General features: G+C 45.6%; 2 protein-coding genes across 4 annotated transcripts in view; one reads left to right on the top strand and one right to left on the bottom strand.

Moving 5' to 3' along the window:
- Positions 1-6313, top strand: part of CDC40 (cell division cycle 40) — a 44985-nt gene extending 38672 nt beyond the window's left edge. The window contains exons 13-15 of the mRNA XM_064447467.1: positions 1940-2016; positions 4202-4346; positions 5245-6313. Of these exons, the coding sequence (XP_064303537.1) occupies positions 1940-2016; positions 4202-4346; positions 5245-5422 (400 nt within the window). The 3' untranslated portion in view covers positions 5423-6313. The remainder of the gene's footprint in view (positions 1-1939; positions 2017-4201; positions 4347-5244) is intronic.
- The window catches only part of METTL24 (methyltransferase like 24), a 62153-nt gene continuing 44907 nt past the window's right edge, over positions 3554-20799 (bottom strand). Inside the window, exons 5-6 of one of the 3 annotated variants that reach the window (XM_064447476.1) lie at positions 17364-17492; positions 3554-3598 (exon numbers count right to left, since the gene is read on the bottom strand). In XM_064447476.1, the coding sequence (XP_064303546.1) occupies positions 3569-3598; positions 17364-17492 (159 nt within the window). In that variant the 3' untranslated portion in view covers positions 3554-3568. Of the gene's footprint in view, positions 3599-15957; positions 17493-20799 lie in introns of those variants that run through there. The other 2 variants (XM_064447474.1, XM_064447475.1) reach the window with 2 other exon arrangements.

Here is a 20799-nt window from a genome sequence, read left to right as displayed (position 1 = left end):
TAAATTTAAAAATTTGAACAAACAATATCACAGGAGTCCTGAGGTCAGGCGACCATGACAGCATTTTTCTTGGTAATTTTTTGTAAAGATTTTCTTAAGGGAGCAGGCTGATATTACTTATTTAGCAATCTGACTGGAAGCAAATGTGAAACATAAATGTATCTCTTTATTCTGCCTAATAGTTTAATGCAGCATATCCTGCAGCTCCTAAGTGTGTCTGAGAGGTTTCAACGTAAAGCAGAGCTGTCTTGAATAAATTCCAGTAGATGAATGAGCCTGCCTTCATTTGTAAAGGGAGAGAAGGCAGGACAACCTGTGCTGCATTTAGATTTCTCACTGCAGTACAACTCAGCATTGGAAGTGCATCTTTTGTGATGAGAATTGTTTTAATGGGGCTTCCAATGGGATTGCTTTTACCTGGCATTGAGGCTTCCGGATGACCAGTGGGCTGAGGAAGTGCTGGATGTTGGGGGATGACTGGGGTCTGGCCTTACTGCAGTGATGACCTATTGCAGGTCCTGTTGCAGGTTGCGTTTGAAGCTGCTGGGGCAGGATGCCACCTGGGGGGCTGTGCTTCCTGTGCTGTCGTGTTGGTCAGCCCCAGAGATTATGTGGACTTTTTGTTATTCCTTTAGAGATCTACTGTCCAACGGTGGTCTTAGGTCTGCCCATTTGGAAACCAGTTATCCCTGCGTGTGCTCTTATCCACAGAGTGTATTAAGTACGTTGCCCTTCTTATGCGGAGGGGCAAATGATTTTAACATTGAACTCACAGGAGCGTTTGTGTTGCTTCCTGACAACAGAGCAGCTTCTCACTCTGCTGCCCATGTGCATGTTGCTTAACACAAGATGATGGGAAATAACTTACTCCACAATAAAATAGAATTGTAATTACCTTGCCAATGTGAGCTGTATCGCCATCCAGCAAGGCTTGGTCAGCGAGTACAAGGCAGCCACCCACGCTTTCTGCTCCGATAGTGCCCCATCAGCTCTTCTCCTGGGTGAATTAGACAAAGAAGTCATAATCATCTGCTTTGTATTAATTAATGTTGCTACAGAACATTTTGCATGTGTTTTCTGCTGAATACATTAATCAAATCTATTCTCTGCTGGATATTTCTTTTGCTTAATGAGAAAGACATGTATGCCTTCCCTCTTTACCAGCCTTCTAGTGTAGGGTATGAGGAATACTGTGAATATACACAGTCCATTAGTAATTCAATTTATACAGTCAAAACCAAATGACGGTTCTGCAGAGTAAGGATTAGACTGTACTGGTGATTTCCTTAAGTCCACATGCCTTTGTACAGGGCAGTGTGTGGTGTTAACATACACTGACCACAGTCCTGTATGGAATCGAGACCAAGGAGTTCACAGTTCAGTTCAGCTGTAAACATTTGGAATTGGTTGGCATCCCATTTGGGGAGATCAGGAGGACAAGGACATTGTCAGAGAGATGAGAGACAGACACTCCTGTTTTCTTTTCCATTAAAAAAAAAGAAAAAAAGAAACGGTGGAAATATTCTAGTTAAAACAAAATTCAAGTCAGTAAGGCATTCCAGTAAGACACAAGCATATATCAGTCTATTCCTGGTACATATATAAGACTTTTGTAAGAGCTGCAGCTAAACTGGAGAAAATAGAGTAACCTGGTGTTACACTTTTACTCTTAACAATTGGAATTATGATATTATGATTCTGCTTTAGACTCTGGGTCATTTGGGGTAAACTTACTTTACCAGAGGTTATCATGTAGACAGCTCTACAGCTGGAGCTGTCTAGGTGGGCATTCATAATATTTTTGAGCTTTTGCACATTCTTCCTTTGGACACCGCCATACACTCCCCGTGACTCAGTGGCTGAGTAAATGAGCTGACTGGGGGCAGCCCTTTGGAAAATCTCCATGTCTTCATAAAACACATACTTCTTCCTTTTGCAGGGACATTCCTGTAGACTTCAAGTACATAGCTGAGCCAAGTATGCATTCAATGCCAGCCGTGACTTTGTCCCCAAATGGTAGGTTAACGCTTTACTGCCTTCTTGGGCCTAGTTTATGTAAGCATGTCTCGCCGTTTATATCTCTGTAACATTGCCATGTGCCACCGCACACTACACCCCCACCCCACCCCCCGCCAAGTCAGTGTGTGCATTTATTCCAAGATTGGATTGGATCTGGTTTTGATTTAAAAGTCTTAAGAAGAACAAGTATGTCAAAATTGGGGGTTATATCAGGAGGACTGTATCAATTTAAATTTAGACCTTCATCCAGACAGGGCAGAAGGACGACTTCTTTTCATAGATCTACAATGTGCTCTTTGCTGTATTTAAAATATTAAGAGAAACAATGGTGGGAACTGACGATGGCTGCAAAGTACTAAGCAAGTTCAGCAGTCCTTGTGGTGCCACCGTTAAAGCAGAAACTGATGTTGTACATGATCCTGTTAATGTTTTTCCTTTCTGTTCTGAATATAGCCCAAATAATTCTTGCATAAGAGAAATCCCAAAGTATCTCAGTGTTTCTATATGTTAATGTTTTACTGGTGTTTATGTTCTTCAGTTAGAATCAAGTTGAAGGAAGATAAAGGTTTAGTGCTTCTGGTAATCAGTGAAAATCCTTCTAACAGGACAAAATCTCTGTTATCTGTTTTGGCCAAAATTAAACGGCTTTAGTGTCAACATTGAAGTGTTGCCAGATTTACAGTTAACAGTCCCATTATGCCGAGTAGAGGCTGATCATCTTGTTGGGCAGCTAACGCTTTCAGCCAGCTATCAGCATCAAATTGTATTTGCTTTGCAGTGTAAATATTTTATTCTTACAGAAGTGTATTTCTAATATAAAAAGGAAGATTGTAGAGAAAAAGGTAGCTTCATTTAAAAATGTTAGCTTCCCAAGCTGGCCTGTTTCAGCCCGTTTCTGAAATTGCACAATTTGCTGTATTCTGACCCAGTTTTTCAGTTCATCTCATTCTTCCACATTGAAATACTGGGTTTCTCATTCTTTTTCCAGTTCTGGCTGGCCAGCATTTGAGTATTTGAATTCTGAGATGAGATAGTAAATGATGTTAGGGATGAAGTAATCATCTTTTCAGCTCAAGACATCACCTGTCACATTAACTAACATTATCTTGATCTACAGTAGTCCAGTATCACACAAAACAAGTTCCTTCAGAATACAGATAGAGCCAGACATCATGCATCATTTTGGAGTTAAACGAGTCCTTTAACGAAAAGTAAATTGAAGATTTTACAGATGTGAAGCTTTTCTGCTTAGGGGTACTGATTTATGAATCTCATCAATTAAAATCTTCCTCTTGAGCAATGCAGGAAACAGACCTTTTAAAAAGTAGAAGAGAAGGTTAACATGCTTGGGGTACACACTTGATTTGTTTCTTTGGGAGGCTGAAGAAAATCCTCCAATTCCAAGCCAGTAGCTGGAAGCATGGTCAGATTTACAGTCAAGTCAGTGCATTTTATGTTATCATTGTTTGCATAAAACATTGGAAAGGCAGCGACCAAATGCAGAGTTCAGGACAGAAGTGTCTGTTCTGTGGAGTTCTGTAGCACATCATCACTGGATTCTCAGGCAGGAGTTAATGCACTGTGAAGACGCAAAATGAGATAGAGTTAAGATTAACAAAGCCTGGGTTTTTTTCTTTCACTAAAATATCTTTATTAAATTGTACTCCATTAGGACAGAGATACTAAATATTTGCAAAAATTCATAAAGATTTTCAGACTCCTGAGTCTGCCTTAGACCTGTTTTTTCCCGTAAAGAAAACGAAAGGCGACCATCTTAAAGTACCCACAAAACAGGTAATCAAATATATTGCAGCTAGATGGGGGTTTTCACCTCATCTGGATTAACTGATTACGTGCACCAGCAAGCTTACTCAGTAGCTTAAGAATTTATCAGTAAGTCAGTGGGGTTATTGCAGCTCATTGTTATAACAGCCAGAGCTTTTCTGGAGTCCTGAGTGCATTTTGTAGGAATAGGTGTCCTGAAGCCTGTCAAACATAAGGTTTTGCCTCTTGACGGTTGTACCAGACAGAAGCAATATCAGCTACCTAGAACCCTGATAGATAATGAAAATCTGGGTCAGGACAGTGCAAGAAAAGTTACAAAAATCTGTTAAAACTTTCCAGTTAAGTCTGTTTCTTCAGATGCAGTGCTCTGATGCCACCTTTTTTATTGCATTTGTAGGGAAGTGGTTGGCTTGCCAGTCGATGGATAACCAAATTCTGATTTTTGGAGCTCAGAACAGATTCAGATTAAACAAAAAGAAAATTTTCAAAGGTCACATGGTAGCGGGCTACGCTTGTCAAGTGGATTTTTCACCTGACATGAGGTAAGTTTATGTGGGAATGAACTTCATCTTAAAACTTGCTGGCACAGACATTGCATTTCTTTTTGAACCCTCTGCAGCACTCATTGCTGCACAGCCATCTTATTAACTCAGCCCCAGACAGAGTTCTCTAGCCAAGCAGCAGAATGGAAGGTTTGCTCTTGTCACTCGACAGGACAAAGTTATACTCAGCAGCTGCTCTGAGCAACATTTAGAAGACAGTCCATGTAGTCCAGATTCCCTATTCTGCAAAGATGATATACACGGCTGTTAAACCATCTAGAGACTCCCTTTGTTTTCCCTAGCTCTGGTGCAGCACAGGAGGCTTCCACTTCTGACTTGCATCTGGCTCTTGCGCGTGGTCCACAGCACAGGGTTTATTGCCACACTGTGTACTTGTCTGGAATCCCGGGGATTCGGACTTGCCCAGTTTGCAGGCCTGGTGTGGGTATCCTCATTTACTATTCAGAGAACCATCCTTTTCATCCTATTTGCTTAGTAATACGCCGATACATTTACTACTTTATGTACATAAGATATGCATTACTGTAAAAACTGGAGAATAACATCAGCAAAACTGGAGGAAAAAGTGGAGAGAAGTGTCTATAAATTTTAGAAAAAACTTCTGGCACTTTCTCTTTTGCTGATGCATTCTCTTCAGTTCCAGGAACACAGTGTATGGTATAATCCCATTGCTTAGCACATTTACCGCGCAGCTGATGAATCACCTTCTTGCAGGACTTGTGCGCTTTAGAGCACAGCATGAATGCTAATTCTTTGGTAGGTATGTTTGCAGACTGTCAGACAGGTGAAGCTCTTTTCCATTGCTCAGTGTAGAAGTATTGTAATAGAAGCAGTCTTCACACATGATACAGCTTTTATTTTAATCCTGTTCATATAGCTATGTGATATCTGGAGATGCAGATGGAAAACTTAACATCTGGGACTGGAAGACCACAAAACTCTACAGCAGATTAAAAGCACATGATAAAGTCTGTATCGGTGCAGTGTGGCATCCACACGAAACATCTAAAGTCATTACATGCGGCTGGGATGGTCTTATTAAACTATGGGACTAAAGAGGAAGCCACGAAGATCCAAAGGTGTAAGTCCTGCATACATCTGAGATTAGAATGAATTCTGCTGTAAGGATGGGTAGACATTTGTAATACTGCAGTTCTCAGCTAGCTGTACATACGCACTAACAAACGGGAAATCTTCAGAAGACACAACTGAAAGGATGTAGTTCTAAATATGACCTCTGGGTATGAGAGGCTGAGGTCGTCTGAAGCATGCAGAATCAAGTGTTAGTTCGTCACGTCACTGTTTGTGCAAAACACTCTTGTAAAATAAAACAATTTTAAGAAAAACTATTTTTGTGGTTCTGGCTGTCGGAGGTGTGGGGAGTTAAAGGAGAAAACCAGCAATTGTGTAACTCTCTTCCTAAGAAGAAATCTTTGATATCTACTGCGGTAGAGCTGGAAAGGATGCGTTTGTATACCTGGTTTGGGGTGGTATTTGGTTGTTCCCAAAATACTTCTACTTTTATAGAACAAAAAGCCACTTGTGAAGATCTGTTAATTCACAGCAGAAGTGAAGAGCTAATCAGAAGCTAGCAGTCATCAGATCAACTGAATCAACTGAAGGCTGTATTAATAAACTCTGGGTTTCTGTCTTTATTTAACAATAGCATCACGCTGATCAGTGAGTTTCATCTTTGCAAGTACTCCTCAATTTCAATACTTTGCTTGTAACGGCTGTGTTAAGTGTTGTTTTTTTCTCTTCCCATATGATGATGTTAAGTTCCAGTAAGCATGACACATTATTAAAAAAAAGTTAATGTCTCTTATTCAGTTTGGAATACATTGTATTATAAGCCCCATAAACTTTTTGACAATTTAATGTATATACACGTCTCTTTTTTCTCTTTAAAGAACTTATTTTTAATAAATCTTTTTATAAGAAACCTGCTTAGCTTCATTAATTCTTCTGCCGAGCAGTGTCCATTTAAAATATTTCTTACCATTTGCTATTTTAATTTTGCAGTTGTACCAGTGTTCAGATAAACCCGTTCTCTTGCACTGTTCATACAAAACTAGTGCACGCTGAAACCAAGAAAAAAAAAACCTTTCAACTCCCTCTCCACTCTCTTTTTGGAGCACCTAAGGGAAATAAAAATGTGTAAGGAATTTATCCCATTGATCAGTCTTTAATTACAGTTTTGAGTTACACTATATTGCTTACTATAAATCCAATCACTCCTCATCAATTATAAAAAATAGCAAAGGAATAATTGCCTTAATTGACAGCCGGATAGGAGCTGAGGCACTTCTGTAGATGAGATGCAAAGAATCTCAATTTGTGTCGACAGAAGGAAATGGGCTGGTTGTTTTGTGGGGTTTTTGTTGGTTTGGGCTTTTTTTGTTTGATTAACAGGACAGTTCTGCTCTTCCGAAGAGTGCTTGCTGAAGACAGGCCTCTGGGAGTGAACATGGAGGTTAACACAGTTTTAGACCAACTCTGTAAAGCTGAGCTTGAGAGTCTTTCCACTGTCCATTCTTGCTGTCAGGTGACTGCACTGAGGTTAAATGTTTGTGTTTACTTTCCCATCTCGGTAGCCTTGGCGTACCTGAAAAACTCCACACCCTCTTTTCACAAACAGCGTACTGGTGGTGACTGGCTGTTGCCATGCAAGTACTGGGGCAGGAAACGGTGGAGCCTGGAGTGGAGAGGAGAGAGCCCGTGGTCCAGTGTGTCCTGAGGACGGTCCCCTCTGCAGGGAGAGAAGAGGCTGTTGCTGTTTCTCAGCTCGTCAGGGTGCGGGTGGGAGTGAGCTGCCGCCATGTCGCAGCGGGTGAATTTCCGACATGGTTCTTTTCACAGGGAAGACTTGACTTCTGAGCAGGGAGTTGAGCTCTGGTGTGCGCTCTGCCCCGGGTGCCGCTTCAGGAGAAAGTGGGCTGAAATGATTTAGAACAGTTTTTTTCCCTCAAATACATTTCCTAAATGGATATGTGGCAGAGTGCCCTGACTGTTAACAGCTTATAAGTACAGGGAACTAGGGAGGAGAGGAGGAATAGAGCAGATACAGTCCTGTGAGAAGTATTTGTATATGAGCTTCCATATCAGAAACATCTTTCCCAAATGCTTAAAAGCCTTTAAATCATAATACACTGAATGTTTGGCTCTCTAATTGGTACTGCATTTTTCCATGTGTCACCTACCAGGTAGAACTTTATATATATCTATATAGATCTACACACACAAGTGTATATACTAACTACAAAAATAAGTGTATAAACTTTAGTAGTAATATACTGAGTGTTGCCTTTGGGGAACAAAAATAAGTGTTGACTCAATAAATTATGCTGGAGTTGATGAACTGGGATTAAGCGTTTGCAACAAGCCCAGAGTCAAAATTCCCCTAGAAACTTTCAGATAAAATCCTTTGCCCCTCACAGCTGGTCACTGTGTTAATCTTTTGTGGCATTTATCACATCTGCATTGAAGCCTGCAGGGGAAATTTTTATGAGGATAATTCCCTCTCGTCGGCTTGAGAGTTGCAAACTCCAAAGCTCACATTGTCAGCTAGTTTGCTGTGCACGAGGATAGACTGTGTGTTTGTTGTGCGAGTCTAGACTTGTCTTTCCAGAAGCCACCTGGGAAAAGATTTTTTGCTCAGCTAATTAACTCGAATCATGTCCTTCTCTTATCTTCCCAATTTCATGTTTCACCAGAAATTAGTCTGCTACAAGTGTTGGTCAGAACAAGTCTAGACTGAGACCCCTAGGCTGAACTTGGTGTGTGAGCAGACGGAGCCAGGGAAAAGGCAGCACTGGGAGAAAAGGGAAGGGCATGTTTCAAGTTCCCCCAATTTATTCTCCTCTAACATTAGTCAGAGAATGCAACAAAGTGATTCAAGTCAAAAGGAGCTTCTTGGGAGGGCTGGAGGCAAGCGTGTCACGCTGCCGGGAAGGAATACGTGCAAGCTGGAGTTCCAGGTTGCTGTCACAGCATCATAATTTTGTTCCCCTTGATCATGCATCTGTAATTTTCAGAAATGACATGCCAATATGTTACCACTTTTATTAATACCAATTACTTTTACAGTGGTGCTTGTTCAGATAAGTGAACTATCTCCATCATTCTTGGAGTTCTGCCTGGGAAACTTGATAGTTCCTTTGGCCTTGTGCCATCTTTTTCTTGGACTTTTTTCATATGCGGGAGGGGAAAATATCCCACATCCTCATGCAACGCGGTGGTAAGAAGGCTGTCGTTCTTGCAGCAGATGGTCTTGGCATCTGTCTTGCACAGAGTATATAACTGTCCCCAGTAAGATGGAGCTGCTCGGTCTTTGCCCTCATTACGAGGAACAAATATCTAAGTCACTGTACATCCAGAAATGTCCAAGATTGTCTCATAAAAAGCCAGTTTTTAGCAACAGGCAGACGTTCAATATATCATTCAGCACCACGGTCTTTAAAGGCTGATTTAAACAGTGAGCTTTGCGGATCTGGCAGCCCAGTAACACAATGTACCTTCTACCAGCTGGCCATTACAAAATCCTGCTCCCATTTGCTGGGAAGACTCCATATGACAAGCAGCCTGCATGAGGGAGAACATGTGGAGAGCGGAGGAGGGAGGGGAGTTTTGCTTGGAAGACTTTAAACAGCCGAACCTATACACCAGAAAAATCAGTTTCCAGGGAGGTTGTTCCTCTGGAGACTACTTAAGACTTGCTACCGTAGGTTGACTTCGCTAGCATACGCTCAAAAGTTAAGTCTCATATCTTGCAGAAAAATATGTCTTTTCTGTCAGGCTTGCTGATTAAAAAAACCCCAGATACACCACAGCTGTCTTGCAGCGCTCGGAGAAAACTGCTTGTGGCAGGGTTATGTTTACAGGAGCTGCTTGCAGAATTTAAGGCTTTTACAAACAAGTTGCAATGACTTTCAGTGGGGCATGGACCGCTAAACTCACCAGGTACTCTGGAAGTTTGACCTCAGACCTGTTTGTTATCTTGTGGTATGATAGAACATTTAAAATGTGTTAAATGCTGAAGCACTGAGCATTTCGGAGGCTCCTTTTAGCCTGCTGGGGCTTCATGCCACTGGGAGGCTGCTAAAATGAAACATTATTGCAGATGGGTTGGGTTTGTCCTTCAGAAGAAGAGGTTCTCCTTAGGCCTTGGGTATTTTTGGTTAGTCTGAAAGATGTCAAGCCTGACTGAGCCTCCTTCTCTGATTTGGGAAAGGAAGACACGAAAAGAAAGCCTCTAGGGAGTCATTTCAGTAATAGGAACTTTATGGAGCTTCAAGACCACAGGCAGTTACCTGGACATGGTTCTGGGAGCTGCAAATCTTTCCAGTTCTCCCAGCATAATTACCCCACAGCTGGTGTCTTGCTCTAACTCACCAGCTAAACACCTCAATTGCGGCATAAGTGGTTTTTCAGTGGAGTTTAAACTCTTGCAAAGCAACATTGAAAAAGAAAAAAATGCAAAAATGGCCTGTGCTAGAAGACCTGTAACGCTCTAACTTCATACCTTAGCTTGCACCAGGTTAATTTCCCCAGGCAGCTGTGACTTTGGTCGCCCAGGCTAGTTGGTTTTATTTTGCATCCGCATCCATGTACAACCTTGCTCCTTCAGATCCTCCATATATACTCTGTAAAATGTGATCCCTTCCAATATTCCTTGCCCAGGAGATGAGGAGGGCAATCGGCCTCCGAATGAAGTCAGTTGTCAGGCCAGACATCTACGGGGGAGAGAAGTAAGCCCCATTCCCCAGAGTTTTCAAAACCTTGTTGAGTTTGGTCAGAACAGCTTCTCTGCAGCAAGCTCCTCTCTTTCCCTCCCATGGTGCTGATCTCTTAGGATAACCTTGGGGCGGGGGGCGGGGGCAAGTCAGGTTTTCTTTCTTTTTGTCGTAATTCCTCCAATATTAAAAAGGTGGCATAACATTATGGAATAATATGTGTTCAGATGCTGAATTCTCCTATGTCTTGGAGCAGTTTTCCTTAACTTCGCAAAGAAGAAGACAAATTAAGAAGGTGATTGAAGGCCTCTCCTGCCTGGCAAGTCAGTTTGGGAGGTCAGCATGGGGTTTGATGAATTCCCAGCCCCTGCATCGTGGCTGCTCCTGCCTGGTGTCAGCAGAGAGGTGCAGATACTGCCAGGATCCTGCTGCTGCTGCGTTAGAGGTCTGCCAGCAGTCAGGTGCCTGTCCTCACCTCCCTGTGAGGGATGTGGTGCCCAGGGTGGTGGCTCCACTCTAGATATCTGAAGGTGGATGCACAGGTGGGATTCACATCGTTTGGTTTTGAGTCAGAAATGGAATTTCAAATATAGTGGGGGACGTACAGACTGAGGCACAGGAGCATTTTAATTACTTACAGAAGTTTTTGTACACCACTGAACTTTCTTTCAGGAAATTGCTGAAAAATAAGCACATACAGGGTGATAATCCACCAGAAAGTGAAGGGACGTTGCATTGGTATTCACTGAGTCATTGTTTCTAGGCAGTGCAAAGCAGGCTCCCGTTTTTCTCCTTGTGTGAGGCCCTGCCCAACAGGATAAGGGATGTAGCACGGGGCTGTCTCTGCAAAGGTCTCTTTCTGAACCAGCTGAAACACTTTACAACAGGCAGGTCAAACTACACCATGGCCAGGGACTTCTATTTAAGGGAAGTGAGCCATTCGTTATCACTGGTGGTTCCCTTCAAGTGCTGGGCTTGCTCTGCAGATGCTGCCCCTGAAAGCCAGCAGAGGGAGGCAAGTGTGAATGTGTCTCTGAATGTAGGTCAGCTCTGAACTTCCACCGGCACTAAACCAGGTCTCTACTGACTGCAATTAAATGTCACATTGTGTTAACAAGCAGAAAGGAATCAAGAGTCGTTTCCTACTGAATAACCCTGAGGATTTTTTCAAGGGCAAAGGAGCGGCTAATGAAGCTCATGAAATCAAAGTTTTTGAATGAACCAGATGGTCTCAGCTGTTGAATAATTCACCAGAGAGAACAAGTGCTATTTCTTCAGGTGTGCTACTGGATAATATGTCTTCTTGGCATCTGCCAAGAAAGGCCAGACATATGTTCCCTTTGTTTTCTTTGATCTTTCGCAGTTGAGAGGCACCCGTGAAGAACAACCCTTCACAAGTCACCGATGGGCTCAGAGCCTGGGGCCAGACATGCATGCAATAAACATCAGGTTTTGGAGTGGGGTAGGAGATCAGACCTTTCTTTGGTCAAATTTTGGAACTTCCAAGGAAGCCAGCGTGGCATTCAGAAACGGACTGGTTGCCCTGGAGGAGCGTTAGTGTCCTAACACATCCCCTTCTGTGCTGCCGTGGGCTCTCTATGGAAAGTCCATGTTGCAGTATTAACTGTGAGAGTCTGGGGCATTCAAATCTGTCACTGCTCTTCATCTTTACCAGGTCACAGGCAGCACCTGTAAATTCTGATTCACAAATGTGAGTGATTTATAAATCACTGTGGGAGCCTCTGAAAGAGAACCACTGCCACTACACACAGGTCATCTCTGCAAAGATCCACTTTAGCCCCAGCTGTAACATCTCCTGGTGGGGGTGGCAAACTAATGCCATAACAACTCCACTTTGGGAACAAGACCTGGTCATTATGTCTACGTAAGCTGGGGTTGGCACTGTTGCGGCCACCATGAATGACCGGAGGTGTGGGCGGTAAGGAGGCTCCTGGGCTGGGTTTCACCCAGTGCCAGGCTGAAGGCAATGGGCTGGCTGCTCTGGAGAGCTGATGCGGATGCCTGCAGGGAGTGCGGGGAGATGCCCAATGCACCTGGGGACCGAGGGCCAGAAGCCTCGGGGGAGAGCGGAGCTGGCCCAATACCCATAAGAGTGACACTGAGCAGATCCAGGGTGGCAGAAGGTGCCAGGAGCACGTGGTCGATGGCTTAGTATAGATACACAGCTTAGGAAAGGGGACAGGCCACTCTTCTGCAATGAACTCTGGTGCAAGCGCATTGCTGAGCAGGTTGCTGGAAGGTCAGTCCACAGACGCACATTTGCCAGCTGCCACCTGATGACATGGGATGATTTGGCCCCTGTGTGCCCTCCCTGCCCTGATTTGGTCTGGGCACCTTGCTGTGCTGCTCCTGGCAGTAGGAGTTTGAAGGATGAGTCTCACTTTCTTCCTCAGATGCTGTCAAGGGCAGGGCCCCGCAGCAGGTCTCTGGTGAGTCATCTCTCAGACCAACCAGAAGGAAAAAGAAAAGCTTTACTGCATTGTCTGCAGGAGATGCTGGACGCTGTCAGACGCTCACTCAGGAATATTTTAGCAATGCCAGGACAGGTCAGCAGCCCTTTCTTCCTGCATGGCATGGCCATGTAGTTACCAGTCTCCAGGCTGTGGCTATAATGGGAGAATGCCCTGGCCACACTGGTTTTAATGGTGCACTTGAAGAAGGGAGCAGCTACTGCAGTTTCTGTGCAGGGCTGATCTGGAAAGAGATGTGGATACAATGCTGGCACATGGTTACTGTGGGGCTCGCTGCAGGGAGATCCTCTCAGCAAGTTCCTTACCTGCTTCACAGCCTCTCCAACAGCTCCTCCCGGGCTGCTCCTGGGCACTGCAATGCTCCCTGCAAGGAGCCATCCCACAGGAGCAAGGCAGGCTCGGCCACGAGTGCCAGATGTGTGCGGATGTCCCCTGAGTAGCTGGTGTGGTTGAGAGCCAGCACGTAGCAGTAAATCCGGGCCAGGTGGATGGCTGGTGGCTCTTCAGCGCTGAAGCAGCAAGAGCTTGTGGTCACCAGCAGTCCTGGATCCCTGCCCTTCTCTCAGCACTGTCCGTAACAGGCTGGTGATACCGCCTGAGCAGGGTGTATGGCTGGGACCCTGCAGCAGGCAGGGGCCAGTCGTGCCTGGGCATGGCAGTGGGTGGACACACACTTGCCCACCCGGCGTCCCTCAGTGCCAGCCTGGCTGCTGCGGCAGGGTCAGCCAGCGCTGGCTTGTGCCCCTGCGCGCCTACCTGGCAGTCGTTAGGAGATGGGAACTGACTTCATTTGAGTCTCTCCTTTAGGTAAAAGCGATCAATAAAAGAGAAGGGGTAACGGCACGAAAGCAAGACCTCAGAAAGGAAGGCTGTAGCTCTGCTTTAAGAGATGCTAAGTAGAAAGGCACCGAGATTGCATAAAATAAGAGCTGTTCATTTTTCTCCCATAATATCACATAACTGCCTCCAGAATGATAAATGGCTTTTATCTATCCTGTATCTGAGATAAGGTTTCCTTAAAAATTACCATAGTTATTGGAAACCTTTTCTTGCAGAAGATGCATTTGCTACAGCCTGAATTATTCCTGGCAATCCCGAGCAAGATATTAGCTGAGGGTTTACTAAACTCTATAACTTAAGCAAAGAGGAACCAGGATTGACCTCCACTCCTTTTCTATAATTTACATATACATCACCATTTTTTCTTCAGGGCAATAAATGATGGAAGATCTACATCCCCTTGGAATTTAAACATCAGAAAGCAATCCTGCAATTTGTTTTTTAACCGCTATCTGTTGGTTTCTTAAACAAACGATAATAAGCCACTAGGCTACTTACTGTAAGACTAATCAGGAAGAAAAACCTGTGCAGTGCTAGAGCCCATATTTTTATGCTTTTTTAATAAATGAGTACTCACAACTGGGCTTTTGCCACCCCCTTATTTGAAAAACGGGAGCTGAGCCATTCTGCGGTGCAGTAGGCGGGATCATTCCAACAAGCTGGATACTGGTTTAGGAAATCCTGGCACCGTCTGCATTTTCAAGAATCTCCTCATGGCCCTGCATCATCAAACCACCTCGGTATTTAACGTAGGAAGGTTTGCAGCAAGCATGGCTGTCACAGAGAACGCATTTCCCACCCATTTTCAGAGGTCGCGGTTCCCTTGCGTTGTGTATTACCTGGCTCAGGGACGGCAATATGTGGCTCGGCCCTGTGCAAAGTGCCTTGCCTAACATCTTGGACATGGGGAATCCAACACAGCAGCACTATGTCATCTTGATTTTGAGCGCCGCAGAGCTGAGGATGTGGTGGGCCCCACAGCACCCCGCTCTGGGTGACTGCAAATCCTCTTGCCCCCCAGCCCAGGCGGGAGGTGCAGGAGCAGCAACAGAAGCTGTGTTTATACCAGGAAATCAAACGGTGCCAGGAGGTATTCCCCAGCCTCGGGGCAAACTGGCAAGGATAGCCTAGCCTGACCGCGCTCATTTACTAAGCTCTTTCAGCTTCCCAAACAAGGTGGCTGCATCCAAGCCGTCCTTGGCTTGGGCTAAACTCCCTAGCTGTGCCTAGGAATTGTCTCAGAGAGTCCTAGATAGCCTGAGCCAAAATTGTACCAGGGATCTCATTAACCAGATAGCCATTTCCAGCGCCTGTGCGCGCTGCCTGCCACTGCTTAATTTACCAACACAGGCACACCTGGGATCATCACCTGGTCAGCAGTCCTGGTCCTGCTGCACCGTCCACTTTCTTCCCCAAATGGGGTGTTTGATGTGCAGAAACCCATGTGAAGTCCTCTTAAACTGTAACTAAAGAAGTAGATGGGTTTGTTTTTAAAAGGAAAATAAAATGGTGAAGCAGACCCCATACAACGCAAGGCACTGTCAGCGTGACTGAGAGGCAGTAGATTGAAAAACTAGCATGCGCTTGTTAAAAAAGAAAGGGTTTGACATTTAGCCACAAGTTAAAATTTCAGATGTGATTTGGAAGACTGATACAAACCTGAACGCACAAGGGCACAGAGCTGGCTTCCTCAAGAGATTAAATCCTGCCCCCGTTTCCACCAGCCCCTCACCACCCTAGTCCCTCACCACTGAAGCAGGCAGACCTTTTTTTTTCTGCCTCTTCCACAGCAGCCGAGGTCTGTGGCCTCTGTGGCCAACATGGATGTTCAAAGTTGGATTCACTGCCGCGGTTTCAAGCCCCACGAGGGGCCTTGCACGTCCTGGTAGGGAGGTGGGCGCCAGGGTCAGGGCAGGTGACTCCTTGCAGCCCCAGAGCAAGGGCAGTGGGAGGAAGACTGTCACCCCAGCAGGGTCACCCACCTGCCGGCCTCTTCTGGAAGAATGGGAGCTGACCTGAAGGGCTGAAGCAGTTTCTGCTGGGGAGAGCAGTCCCTGCCCACCCTGGGGCAGCAGGAGCCCTCAGAGAGGTAGGAGAGGAGAAAAGCAGATGCTTCCTTGGGGAAGAAGCCTCTGGAAGGTGAGGGGAATGGCTTGATCCACTGGTGAGGCAAAGCAGTGCCTCTCGGAGAAAGCTGACTCGCCTGGCTGGAAGGAAGACCTCCTACTCTTTTTTTTTCCCCTCTGACTGGTTGCTGAGATCCTGTGGGCATGTTGGGTCCGGTGCAGGGCCCTGCTCTGGGAAGGAGGGGGTGAGGGAGCTGAGGCAGCAGAGAGGGTGAAAAAGGAAAGGAGGGTGTGAAAGGAGAGAGGGGAATGCCAGGATTACAAGAGAAGGAACAACATGGGGGCAGAAAGAGACTGGTTAGAAACACAACACTGGGCTGAAGCACACTAAAGGGAGGAACACTGAGCCCTGCAGAAGTCAGAAACCAAATGCAGTTACAAAAGCCATACATGAAAGACATGGAAGTGGTGACATCTTGTATTTTAATGCAAAGTTTAATGTCAAAATTCTTTGAAAGAGAAGAAAAAAACCCAATCTGCTATATATTTTTCAGGTCCTTAGGTCCTCAGGGAACGGCCAAGGCTGGCTGCTGGGAGTGCACTGCAGACACGCCAGCCAGCAGAGCCCCAGCAGACCACGGCACCTGCCTCTGCCACAACATCTGCCAGCATCAGTGCAGACCTGGGGTCTGGCCTGCTCATGCTGGGGAGAGGCAGCCGGGCCAGGGAGGTGCTGAGGCGGTAGCAGGTGTCCAGGCGCAGTGCTGGAGAAGACACACAGCAAAACATTCAACTAAAACCCCAAACAAATGAACAAAAAAGACCAGGTTTCACTTTCAGCTCTTTTAAATAAGTATCTCACTAGATAAAAAAAAACATTTGCTACAGCCATTGCAAGAGTCATTTAAACAAAGCCATTCTTTGAGCAGAGGAACTAGGGAAGCTCTGTCTTCTGTGGCTGAAGCCTCTGGAGGGTGAGGAGGAGGAGTGCTGGCAGCAGCTTTTCCTACAGCTGAGTCCCTCTGTCCCACCGTCACCTGTGTGATAAGCACTGAACTCAATAGAGCCAAAGTCAGAGCACGCAGAAGCTGTTGAATGAAACAGGTTAAGAACTTCATTTGGTGGTGATTTCTGCCTCTGACAAATTTAGCTGAAACTTGCCAGTGGGTTGAAGAACATACTGTTCTTGCCTAAAATTTGTTCCATAGGAAATAAGGCAAAAGTAAAGAAGGTGTAAATCAAAGACAATCGCTTTACAGAGAAGTAACACTTGACCCTTTTGAGAAAGGCACCTCCTCACGAGCACTCTGCTGCCCAGGGGCCGGTGCAGCTCAGCGAGCAGAACATCCTGGGGCAGCCCCAGAGGGATGCCCTCTGTGCTGGCACACTCAGGCACGGGGCAGCCTGGGAAGCTGCGCTGTTAGCCACCCCAGACAAACCTTTACAGAAACCTCTGTTCTCTGAGACAGTGTACCTGCTGGCAAATACATTGCTACACAGATCTGCACCAAGTATCTTCTAGTGCGGTTCTTTTGACAACATATAAAAATAAAAGCCAGTCCATTTTGTTAGCAATCACTGTGTGCATATTTAGCAACTTTAGCCAGTGACGCCAAAGTCCTCTTCAATAACGCTACGGGGCCAGATGGCTCACAGTCACACATCATAAATTCCTTTCTGCTATCTCCACCTTGTATTTACCCAGCTCAGTGTGTAACAGCTACTGGCATTGAAGGCTTCCTTTTTCAGAAACATTTGTGGTTTTGATAAGTCTTTGTAGGTATGGAAAAGCCTGAAGTCCTTCAGCTCCAGTTCTCGGAGCAGACTGTACCAGTACCGGACCACGGTGCTGTCATTGCCACTGACCTCAAACCCAGGCCAGTGGATGTGCACCTCAAAAACCAGCTGTCCTATCTGCTCCACAACATCCTCCAGGATCAGGTTTTCCAAAATTTTCCACTCAGCGCTTTCCACATCTGCTTTGAGGACATCAATCTGCAACAAAAACATGAAAATGAGAGGCTTTGCAATTATTGTAACACCTGAGGCCAGGCTTGTCCATTTTATAATATATGTAATTGCTTTTATGTACAGTTCCTGTAGTGTTTTAAGAAAAAAAAATTAAAATCTCAGAACATCCTAGGGCTAATATGGACAGTAGGTGAAGTTTCGTGCTTGTCTGTTCACAGCCCCTCTCCTGCCTCTGACTCCTGGACTGAAAAGCTTTGTACCCCAAGGTGTCCAATGCAGCTGATCCTACAATCAAAGCATGTTATTGTTCCTTCATAAATCTTGTGGTGGCATCAAAGCTACAGAAAAAAGAAACCCACCTCACTAAACAAAGACACTAAGGCATTACTGTTCCTTATTTCTCCATCACAAAATCCTGTAAGAGAACAAAACAGACTAACAGTGATTACTTGCACCACAGTAGAGCAGGGTCCTTACGTGCCAGCTGCTATATGCCCCACACAAGCGCAAGAGAAGGCCAAAGTGAAATGAATACTATGAGCAGCTCAGGCCACGAGCTAGCCACAGCCAAGCTGCTCTCTGAAGCTTTTGCAGGCATCACTATAGACACTGAGTGAGGAGGACCAGTTCAAAGAAAAATTATGCAAAGACTCTGCAGGGTTTTAAGGGCAGCTCCTCCAAAGAAAAAGGGATAGCAGGAAAGAAGCCATGAAGTTGCTTGAAGGGAAAAATACAACTAACAAACAAGCACCTGTTTTAATTTTAGACCATTATTTAATTTTCTTACCAGATATTCAGCAAACCAACTTCTCGCAGCCCAACACAACTGCTGATTTTACTTGGTTATTAGCTGGAGGAAGGGAGTTGTATACTTTAATTAAAAAAGAGCATTTCATCAAAATTTCACACCTAATAGAAAACGATGACTGCAGTAGTGCTCACTAGCTGCAGAGCTCAAGGGCCCATGTTTCCCAGAGCCGAACAGGGGAAACTCCCCACACATGAAAGTGGGGTTTGCCTGTGCTGGTTCCACCTGAGTTGCTGCTGCTGCCTGTCTGCTCATGCTCAAGATGCATTTGAAGTGAAAACTGAAGACTTTAAATAGAGTCAAGAATAGTACAAAAAAAACCACCAACCAACCAAACAAAAAATAAACAAAAAAAAACCCAAACCAAAACCCCAGGCTCTCTCAGCAGCCTACCCTAATCCTTGAGGCAGTGTCAGAAAAGGCACCTGTGCAGGTACAGGAGAGAAATTTGGGCAGGTGATGTAAAAGCATCGCCAAGGCAACTGCTTCCCTAAGCTGCACCATTCCAGGACGCCTTGCTGGTTTCAGGCCATGCCCTGTCCATGCAGGCTGGGGCCCTGGCTTGTGGACCCCTCTGCCCAGGGGCACAGGGGAGGGGTTGTGCTGGGAGCACCTTGCCTGTACACAGAACTCTGCTTTGCAGGGGCCGTAGCCAGAAACCACAGGGCCATGGCAAGGTTTGGGTGAGGTGAGCTGCCACGACCGTGTGGGGATCTTGCATGGCTGCTTCTTCAACTGTGCCTTGGATAAGGGAGTTGTTGTTGGTTCCTCAGCTTCACCCACAAATGTGCATAAAGACCCTTCACCAATCTAAAGCCTAGAGAGCAGGGACAGGGCTGTAAATAACTTGGGCGTCCACTTTCATAGGTAGGTGCAGTTGAGAGGAGGAAGGATGCCTCATACAGCTGTCTTGCCACACTCTTCCTCATCCCTAACCTGAGGTTAGGGATCAAAACCACAATGTCAAAAGACACTGGACATGAAGTTTTAAGAGTTAATTAATTAATTTCAAATGTTAACCCCATATGTCAAAAATAAATGACAGTAACTGTGTGGGCTTCCTACAGAGGGGCTCTTGCTTCATGGCAAAGGTCTGTTCAGCCTACCTGGACCTGTAGGACCAGCACTGATCACACCTGGATGCCCAAAGCTCTGCAGTCTGTGGCCCCTGGTTGCCTGAGGGTCAGACAGAGGCAGGTAGGGCTGGTAGCAGAGGGAAGAAACATTAAGACAAAAAGCACAGAGGTTGAAGAGGCTGGGACCAGGGACTGATGGAGAAGTTACCTTCAGACTGGAAGTTTGGGTGAAAGACGTTTGGAAAAAGGAGTATGATGGAGAGCTTGGGCAGAGATTTAAGAGGCAGGGCTGAAGGTAGCGGTGGAGGAAATTGTAGTAATGAGGTACACACAGAGCACAGCACCAGCAATAGAGAGTGTTCTCCTTCCTCGGCTTTGAGAAGGGTCTTTGAAAGAGGGCAGAAACCAATGGAAGGTGAAGGGCTCGGTGCTTCCTAACTGCAATTGTATTACCCAGAGAAGGGAGACAAGAGGAGCAACAGGTCCTGGGCTGTTCTTGCTCCGAATGGGATAAAGGCTAGGGGAGTAATGGTTACTTGCACCTGTCTTACTATGACCTGGGCTGGATAATGCTGCTACCAGTGAGAAAACAGAGGTCATTAGAGGCAAACATGGTGAAGCATCAGAAGGGGACCAGCCTGGAGGGTAGAACTGAGATCTGAGGACCCTGTGCAAGGCAGCTTGGCGACATCCTCATTTCCAATGGGGTGGCCACATCTACCTTCCCTTGTTCTCTGACTGGAGGTCTGATCTGCTGAGGTACAAAGTGCTCACAACCACATCAGCCCTCCTCAGGGACTGTGCTCCAGCACTATGGACGGGCATGGGATGGCAAGAACCAGTAGATGTTAAAACGTTTGCTGTTTCTGGTCTCCATCTGCAAAACGAGGGTATTAACCACTGAACTCCCACTGCAGGGTGCAAGGGTTGTGTCTGTGAAGGACTGCGAGACTTTTATGGGAGAAGCTGTAAAACACCACATTTTCAGAGCAGGACTTGGAGAGTGGCACTTGAATGAGGTCCACAGTCACAAACCAAATAATGACAAGCCAAGCCACTGCCTGTCTGCTCATTAAGGCAGCATTGTGCCTCCTCCGCACAGAGGGAGGCAGGGAGCCAGTGGAAAATGACCAAGGGATTATGGAATTAAAGTCCGTATTGTGGCACGTCCGCACGGGGGGTAGAGAGGAAGGTTGCACGGACAACCTTAGCTCTGGTATTTCCTAACTTGACTCTGCAACAAAGAGCCTGTCAGCCTGTCCATACGTGGGTCAGTGAAACAGTTTAGCATAGCGCTCCTTTGGGTTCATGGGGAGGCTGAATGCAAATGCTGCTACTCATGACATTTCAGCTGAGAACTACTTCATGGCTGAGCTCACTTGTTTCCCTTTATACATTTAAATAGGTTACTTATTTTTCAGACAGTGACTTGCAGCTCTACCTGTAA

This window comes from Phalacrocorax carbo, chromosome 3, assembly GCF_963921805.1.
Source record: "Phalacrocorax carbo chromosome 3, bPhaCar2.1, whole genome shotgun sequence".
Lineage (NCBI taxonomy): Eukaryota > Metazoa > Chordata > Aves > Suliformes > Phalacrocoracidae > Phalacrocorax > Phalacrocorax carbo.
The sequence above is the reverse complement of the archived record's forward strand: the minus strand, read 5'-3'. Positions and strand labels throughout refer to the sequence as shown.